The 9,586-nt window shown below is 43.4% G+C and overlaps 1 protein-coding gene across 1 annotated transcript; it reads left to right on the top strand.

Annotated features, from left to right (window-relative positions):
• The first annotated feature begins 1,439 nt into the window (after positions 1 to 1,439).
• Positions 1,440 to 6,778, top strand: LOC103741689 (protein SSXA1-like). The gene is made up of 5 exons (XM_008842610.1): positions 1,440 to 1,474; positions 3,275 to 3,401; positions 3,899 to 4,013; positions 4,549 to 4,647; positions 6,681 to 6,778. The coding sequence occupies exons 1-5, from the start codon at positions 1,440 to 1,442 to the stop codon at positions 6,776 to 6,778; spliced, it is 474 nt and encodes a 157-aa protein (XP_008840832.1).
• Positions 6,779 to 9,586: the final 2,808 nt, after the last annotated feature.

Here is a 9,586-nt window from a genome sequence, read left to right as displayed (position 1 = left end):
CAGAAAGCAGAAGCAGGTGTATCTCTGTGAGTTTGAGGTCAGCCTGGTTTAAATAGTGATGTCCAGGACAGCCAGGGCTACAGAAAGAGGGAAAGAAAATAAATATGGAAGTAATGGCTAAAAGCAGGCCCGAGATTATGTTCAACTTGGGGATGAAATTTAGGAATATACACTGTTGTCTATGTGACCTTTACCATATTGCTTGGTGGTCTAAGCCTTTTTTTTGGTCATTTTGAGTCAGGGTCTCTCTGTAGCCCCAACTGGCCTGGAAGTCTCTGTAGACCAAGCTGGCCTTGAACTCACAGAGATCTACCTGCCTCTGCTGGGATTAAAGGCGTGAGGCACCACACTCAGCTCCTTAATTGTCTAAGCCTTGATGTCAGAAGTTTTACACCAGTACATGAATCAACAGAGGTTATGAAAAGTCAGGGAGAAGATACAGAGAAAGGCTTAATTCTTGGAGAGGCGTAATTACCAGGAGAGGTTTTTTATGTTTTGAAAGGACAGCATAGAACAACACTTTAAATAGAAAGCACAGAAGATATTAGGTGTGTTAGAAGTACATGGGACATGGATAGGGAAGATTTTCTAACAGAATTGACTTAGGAACCCCCCGAGGAACACAGTAAACAAATCACATGCACAACTCGGTGCTGTTATTGATAAGGATATTATTAGAAATAGAAGAGTAAACATGCTTCAAGCTCTTGAGTCTTTAAAGAAAAAGCACATATAGGAGTGTTTTTTAGCTTTAATAATTCCTTTCCAAAATGTATTTAAATGTTATGAAGTTGTTGCAGAAAGATCCTAGGAATAGGCCACTTATGAAAGAAAGAGGTAGAGGATTTGAGATGGTGAGCTAAATAATATATATATGCATATGTATCTCTCACTTATTTAGATGGACAGATGGAGTCTGAACATGAAGGAAAACATGGGGATGTGTATGAATACGTGTTTCGACAAGTCCACAGATCCTGGAGTAGCCAGTACCAGGGAAAGTAAAGATGCTACTTAGGTGGGACATTCAGGTACCCCCTTTGTGAAGTACTTCCTGACACAGAACCTTGGGCTCTTATACTCCATTCTTACCTCACTGGACCCACCTACTTTTCTCACAATTCCAGGGCACGGACTACCCTGTTTGGTTAGTCTTTGAGGGGAAGCTGCATCAAGACACTTGATCTCTTCCTCGAGAAACAGTTCCTGATCCTTTTGTGTCTGAGGTAGGTTCTCTCTGAGGGACACACTAGATCACTTAAACTGCTGCTTGCAGAACATTCAGGAGCTTCTGTAGACCACAAAGTACTTGTGCCTTTCCTGTGCCTTCAGTAATCCTCAACCCTTAGGGCTGTGTTTGAGATAAGCGCTTACTGGGCTCTATTCCCCAGGGTGTCCAGACACCCATGCCACTATTTCTGAGTCTCAGAAAACTCGAAATGAACCAGATGCCCCGAGACTTCTTCAATCAGAGGTAACACCATATAGCGTATGAAGGAATAAGTAATTTACTCCCTCCTCTGTGATAAAGCCCCAGAGACCCCTGACTGTCCACTCACTAGAAACTTTCCAATAACTTCAGTTGAGTGAACCCCAGATTGGGGCATCTCGAAACATTCCACATTTCTTCAGTTGGAGAGTCAGAGAGCCCAGCTCTCTTCACAATACTTTTGAAATTAGCCCAGTAATAGCCAGTAATCCAGTGAAGTTAGCAGAGCCACCTGCCTTCAGCACAGCAGAGCCATCTATCCCTTTCCTTGACCACCCAATGCCATCAGTCAGGGAGACCACTGGACCTGTGGAAATCATCTCACTCCCTTTCCCTGAGAACACTCCCACAAAAACTACACACAGAACAGGACTCTGTTATAAAAGTCTGGTTGTAGCAGGGCGTGGTGGCACATGCCTTTAGTCCCAGCACTTGGGAGGCAGAGGCAGGCAGATCTCTGTGAGTTCAGGGCCAGCTTGGCGTACATAGTGAGCGATACCCTGTCTGAAAAAAGACCAAAAAAAAAAGAGTCTGGTTGTAGAGAGGCAAACAGGTGACAGCAATGGGGGAAAAAAAGATAAATGCCTCAGGTTGTTTTTCTCATGATGAATCAGCTTTTAACAATATGAACTCAACAGACTTGAGAGTAGAAAGGGGATAAATTGTGGAAAGTGGACCACTCTGAGGGGGAAGGGACTACAGGAAAAGATAATGAAAGTAAACTCTAAGAAAGACATCATGATACACATTTATGAAAATATAAGGAAAGTCCAAATTTTGGATACTAACCACAAAAGTTAATTGAAAATAAAACATATTTTTAAAAGGAAATTGGCTTCATTTGATGATATTGAAAGGATTTTTTTGTTTTGCAAAATCTTCATTAATAGGTACTTGTCACCAGCCTGAGGATCTGAGTTTAATCCCCAGAACACACATATTTGACAGAGAAAACTGACTCCAACTTGTTCTCTGATCTCCATACATGTAACATGGCATCTGCATGTGTGGGCACACATGTATACCCGCAGACACACACAAAAATGTAATTGAATATATAAGAACACACTTCACACTCAATTTGCTACCTCCACAATACAGACATGTTTGTTTGTACTCTTTCTTTTTGAGACAGTCTCATATGTAGCCCAGGATGCACTGAACTCCCCATCCTCCTACCTGAGCATTCTAAGAACACACTTTACAGGTGTGTGCTAACAAGCTTGGCTTCACAATAAGGATTTGTTCTGACTTTTGTTCATGACTTATTTTAATTTACATACAGTAATAGTGCATACACAACCAGATATAGATATGCATATATGTGTCCTCATCAAATGTGGCTGATCAGTATTTCTCTGTTCTTAAATATTTTTCATTTCCATATGTTTGAAGCCTTCTGATATCTCTTTTCTACTGTTTTGTGGTAAAACTGGGAATGATCTCATTATACATTGCAGAGACTAACTTTGACCTCACTCAGTAACATAGGAAGGAAATACAACTTTTCCCCTTCTACATATGGGTTAAAACAAGTGGCGTCTATCTGTGCTTCCCTCATCTATCAGGTTTAAGATAAAGTCTAGGAGAATTTCTCATTATAGTAGGTGACATGCTCACAAGCACACAAGATCACTTAATACATGTCAATAGAAACCCTATCATTCCCAACCACTACTTCTCCCAGAGATCCTCTCTGGCACTGGCAATTCCAGTTTGGAGAAGGATACAATCCAATTTCAGATACTGAGTGCTCATGTTCCACCATGATGTCTTCTTCCATAGGCCCTTTGGTCTTGTAGCTGGAGAAAAGAAAGTCGTGATCTTCAAAATCATCATTTCCAGTGCCATGGACAAAAACAATTCTCCAAAGAGCTGCAGAGAAAATCTTAAACCAGAGAAGATATCCAAGGTGAAGTGCTTTTCTAGGGGTTGGCAAGGGTAGGTCAGTGACCAAGAGCCAATGTAGGTTTATTTCTCAGAAGGTAGGAGTAACGGCACTGGGGACAAGGATCAGGGTCTCCAAAGGGCATCCAGAAATCTCACTCAGGATCTCTCTCTCTCTGTCTCTCTGTCTCTGTCTCTCTGTCTCTCTCCCTCTCTCCATCTTTCCTCTCCCCCGCCCCCCCCAGTGTGTCCTTCTATAGAGTCCCCAAAGTCACCAGATTGATGACCATGTATTACACTCATTAGTTGATTCTCAGTCCCTTATATGGGAGAGGAGAACAAGTAAACAGCATTGAGCACCTACAACATGCAAGGAAGAAGCTATTCATCTTGGACCTCATGTGGCCCTCCCATTGCCCTACGTGCAACACAGACGTCATCCCAAAGAGAAGGGAGTCTGGGGTGAGTGACACACATGTCAAGCACAGTGGCTGGCAGAATTTATATTTTCTTCTTTTCTAGTCCTTCCAAGATATTTCCAAGTACTTCTCCAAGGAAGAGTGGCTGAAATTAACAAAATGGCAGAAAAGTGCCTACGTGTATATGAAAAGAAACTACATTAGAATGTCCAGCCTAGGTAATGGGAAGTTCTGGTTTCAGAGAAACCTGGGTATGTCCCAGTCCCTTCATATGCTATGGCTTCTTCTCACATTGTATCAGGTCCTCCTCCTCATGTTCCTTTTCTTCAGAGAGAAATATCAAGTCAGTTACTGAGCATCCTGCTCTTTTCCATCCTGTGCAAGGTTGAGAGTAATGATCAGCCACCATGGGACTCACTTTTACCTCCCTTTGTTTTGGTGGATCTTACTGTCTGTGAGGCATCCCACAACCCTTCTTGCATTCCTGTTCTCAGGCTACCTGTTATAAACAAGCATTTTGGGGACTGGAGAGATGGCTCAGTGGTTAAGAGCACTGGGTGCTCTTCCAGAGGATCCGGGTTCAGTTCCCATCACCCACATGGCAGCTAACAACTACCCAGAACTCCATTTCCAGGGGATCTGACACCCTCTTCTGGTCTCTGTAGGTGTTGCATGCACATGGAGCATACATGCAGGTAAAACACTCATATACATAAAATATTTTTTAAAAGCAAGCATTTTGCTTCTTTCTAGGAGTCACTGTCAACCTCCCAGTTTTCATGCGTGGCAAGGAACAGGCTGGGGAATCCCTGCTCAGTGACTCTAAAGAAGGTCATGGCCATGAGAGTGAAGGTGAGTGGGCAGTGAGGGGACCTGAAGGATCTCCTTTTCACTCAATATGCCTAGGATGGTCACAGACACCACCTCCATTCCTCAGGTCAGAGTTGAATGTGGAGTTCTTTCACAAGACTATGCATAAGGACCAGTCATATAAAAATTGCAAAACAGGCTGGAGAGATGACTCAGCTGTTGAGAGCACTGGCTGCTCTTCTAGAGGACCTAGGTTAGGTTCCCAGCACCTACATGGTGGCTAACAACCATCCATAACTCCAGTTCTAGAGGAGCTGATACTCTCTTCTGGCCTCTGCAGGACATTGCACGCATGTGGCGCACTTACATACATGTAGGCAAAAAACTTATACACATAAAATAAAAATAACAAATAAAACATTTAAAAAAGAATAGTGGTCAACGACACCCCCAGATACAAGGAGAATCAATGCAGGTGCCACCTTACCTAATTCCACAGGTGGGGTTCTTGCCGGGATCAGGTGGGATGCCACATTTGGCACCAAGGTATTTGATACCCAGATGAATGTGTATCATTTATTTCTTCTTTCCCTACATTCACCTCTTCCCACCACTCTAATACAGCAGTTGTTTTTCTCCCTTCTGCTAATAAACAAACTTGACTGGAGCCATATATTTCAAATAATCCCTGTCCTTCACAGACTCTGTGAATTCCCTGATTGCTTCTTTTCCTCAAGTTGTCTTAATACCACATATCCAATTGCATGCATTCCTTTTCTGTTGGCATGAATGTTGGTCTAGACAGAATATAAGGACAAACACGATTAATTTAGCCCCTCTTGCTCCCTTTTAAACTCCTGCATTCCTTTTCATATAGGTACAAATAATCAAACATCTCTCAGAAGTGAGGAGCACATTAAGAAAACGAATGAGAAAGACCTTCACATTTGAGCCCTTCAACATTCTAAAAATCGTATAGGGAGGGACTCACTAGTCTTTCCCCACCAGGGAATTTATAGGCAGTTAATAGTTTCTAGAGGGAGGGGCTGAAATGCCCCATCCCTCTCTAAGAAGGTATTGCCACTTAATGATTACTGGGGGAGGGAGAGGCATTTTCTTCAGTGTTGTAGCCATTGGTACTTTGCCCATAATACTGTAAATAACCTAATCCTTCATCAATGCCTTCCTGATGTGAGGCTGATTAAACTCATTGGGTACCCATTAAGAACCAACATTAAATAGAAAGGGCATTAGTAATATTAGTAACATATTATATACTTACATGAAAATGTTATAATAAATTCTGATATTTTGTATAATTAACATATATTATAACTTTTAACAAAAGAAAATGCAGGAGAAGATACTTTGTAACCTCTAAGTCACTACAGAAGTGCCACTGATACCATTTACATGTACCTTTGAAAAGTATTTACAGATGCTAAAGGAAGCATCACAAGAAGGATTAACCCAAAGAAATGCCAGGTGCATGTGGCTCAGGATGGACTCAGAAAAGCCTGCACGCCCAAGAGAAAGCAGGTGTCTCTGAGAGGAACGGTGGAAAAGCATCAGGGGTGGAAACAATGGAGAAACACCCTCTGCTTTCCTTGGCTATGTTCCATAGTGTGTTCCAGGGATGTGGTATGGACACTGTATAAGCCCAGGCCTCCCTGGGCACCAGCTTAGAGATTAGAACAGGCCTTCACAATCACAATTTGACTTCTCCTTCATCTAAGGGCCATGTGGCACTGGGGAAATCTTCCATATACTCTGAGGTTCATTTCTTTGATCCACGCAATGTAATTGGATACTCTTCTTGTGGGGGATGAGGTGGGAAACATAAGCTTGATGAAGGGAGCGACTGAATGGTATACCACAGCTTATGAGCTGGACTGTGGTCTAAATTGGTGGGTGTCTGACAGCTCAGTCTCTCTGAACCAGAAGATGTTAAAATCAGAGCATGGACAAGGCCCATGGGCACATGAGAGGGATAAATCCTATCATTTTATGAGCAAAAAGGCCAAAAGCTCTTATCTTCCCTCAGCTCTCACGTAGTAACCTTTTTCCTATCTCAGGCCAGAGTAGGAGCCAGGTGAATCCACAGCGCCACCGACTGTGTGAAGGAAAGAAGACAGTGATCTATGAAGAGCTCAGTGATTCTGAAGAAGATTGAACCTGTAAGCAGTCCTTTGACAACAAACCACCGAAAGTACACCCTTTTAAATATTGCATCAGATCCCACCAGGTCACTTGGACCTCCCTCCAAATCATCCACTTCTAACCCTGTGTGGTGCAGCATTGAGAATGAATGTAAAATCCCATGCTCTCTCTGCTCCTTTGCTCCGTGTGTTTGAGACTTTTCCTACACAGGGCACTGTGGGCTCAAAAGCCCCAGGCCAACTCTCAATGTGTTGTAGGCCACAGCTTTCTCTGGCCTAGGAATTCAGAGGCCAGGTGAGGCAGCCACTACAGCCTGAGTAGAGGGTTTGCTTGGGACTCAGACTCTGAGGTTGGGCAGAAGGGGAGTGTACAGGCTTTGTAGGGCAGGAAGATGAATTGCGTGAGCAGCAGTGGGGACTCACTGACACGTCTTTTCCTTCTCTCTCTCCTTATCTCACGCCAGAAAGGTAAATTAAGCCTGTGATGAGAAGAAGATCATGGCGGGCATTCAGGACCACGGGCACAAATCGGAAATACTTAATGATGGTTATATAATTAATAAACAACCATTTAAATATCGCATGATTGATAATTCTGTAATTCTGTTATTTCTGTATCAGCCTCCAAACTGGGGTTACAAGTATGGATTACCACACCTGATTCTCAGTAAGTTTTTAAGTGATTCCATCGCTAATCAGAGTTGCTAGAAGGCAGAGGGAGAAGCACAGGACAAGATAGGGAGAACACAGAACCAGCATAGGGAAAGTGTAGGCATTACACAGCAAACCCACAGTAAGGAACTTTCCAGAGCCTGAATGTAAAGCCCCTAACTAGCATGCACAAGGTCATGGGTCAGAGAGTTACTCTAGAAAAGTTAAGACACTCACAGAGGTCAGTTATGGATTTCAAATAAGCATGTATTGACAACCACATAGTTACTTAACAGAAACTTAAGGTAGATGGTCCAACAAGTGTGGTATCAGAGGCTTAAGCATTAAGAGATGCCAGGTACAAGGTCAGTGTTGAACAGCAGTAAGGAAGAAGAGAGTTCACAGAACAGCAGAATTAAGGGTCAGATCTGAAGGATAGATGTGACCTAGGTAACCCAGGTCCAATGAAGAGAAGGGACACATAATCTTCACGTAATCTTCTGTGTTAGTAGTACAGAATCCATACTTAGGTCTAGGCATTATTAGAATTGTGTAAAGACTGCTGTGGAGTGAACAGTGTCACATGATAATGCCCCATGTAGCTGTCCTGGAGATAAGGCCTTCTTAAAAGAAAGCGAGAGAGGTTATGTGGCTTCATGAGACTATAGCCCAGATGTATTCAAGGGGTGACCTTGAAGAAAAGAAGAGACACCAGAGAGCTTGATGCAGTAATGAGGCAGAAGTGCTTGGCCTTTGGAGGGGAAACTCTGTGATCCCACGCTCCAGTTCCTTTCCTCCATGAAGGTCTCCAAAATCTTGGCTGAACTGTCTTTACCTTTTGGATTCCCTGGGTGAGATGTGTTGAAAGATTTGGGGAGTTCATCTGAGCTCTTCTCTCTCTCTCCCCCCTCTCTCTCTTTCTCTGTGTTTCTCTCTGTGTGCACACACCTGTGTATGAATGTATGAATGTATGCATGGGTATGTATGCATGTGGGAAGGTCAGAAGAACAATGTCAGGTGATGGTCCTGCCATTCCACATTGTTTGAGACAGGGTCACTTTATTGTTTACCTGCTGCATATGCCAGGCTACCTGGTCCAGGGGCTTCTGGGGAGTCTGCTGTCTCTGCCTCCAATCTCTCCCTAGGACTGCTAGGATTGTAGACACTCATATTATTCATCTGACTTTCATAGGGAACTGGCGATTCAGACTCAGGGCCCCATACTTGAGTGGCACGTGCTTTTACCACACAGCCAGTATCGTTCAGGAATTAAGGAGATTCACTGTGTTATTTAACTCAAGTTAGAAAGTTAAAGTTTAGGGGGCTAGAGAAATGGCTCAGTGGTTAAGAGCACAGGCTGCTCTTGCAGAGGACCCGGGTTCAATTTCCAGCACCCACATGGCCACTAACAGCCCTCCATAACTCCACTTAGTTCCAGGGGATCCAACACATTCTTCTGACCTCCATGGGCATTGCACAACATGGATACACACACATACATGCAGGCAATACACTAATACACATAAAGTAAAAATACTTTTTAAAAGTTAAAGTTTAAACCTGAAGTCCTCAAGTGGTGGCACACACTTGCAATCCTCACATGCTTGAGTAATGCAGGCAGGAGAATCATGAGTTCATACCAGTCTGGGCTACACAGCAGGACCCTGTCTCAAAACAAACAAAAAGCTAAAAAGGCAAAGTTCACTTTGAATGTCCCTTCCAAAGCTCCTGTTGACATTTACTTGCCAGCTACGGATGTTGGAAGTGGAGCCTGGAGAAGTGAGTAGGTCAGGAGGGCTGCCCTTATGAAAGGATGACTGCTCTCATGGTGGGAATGGAGTACTTACAGCAGGAGTGGGTCCATGTTAAAAGAGGAGCTTCAGCCCCCTCCACTCCCTCCTGACTCTTTCCTTCTGCCCATCTCATGCCCATTGCCATGCTGTGCTGCAGCACGAAGGCCCCCCCAGAGATGCAGCTCAACCTTGGACTCTCCATCCTCCAGAACACCAAAGCAAATAAGCTTCTGTAGTTTGCAATTCACCTGTGCATGGGGTCTTTGTAAATTTTTCCACTTCTGATCACGTTTTGCGTATGAAACATTTTTAATGCGTATCTTTATTGAATTTTGGTGCATTTCATACAAAACATCTTAATCATTTTATACCCCCTCT

The sequence above is a fragment of the Nannospalax galili genome, unplaced genomic scaffold, assembly GCF_000622305.1.
Source record: "Nannospalax galili isolate Female #2095 unplaced genomic scaffold, S.galili_v1.0 scaffold741, whole genome shotgun sequence".
Taxonomy (NCBI): Eukaryota; Metazoa; Chordata; class Mammalia; order Rodentia; family Spalacidae; genus Nannospalax; species Nannospalax galili.
This window is presented reverse-complemented; position numbering and strand designations above follow the sequence as displayed.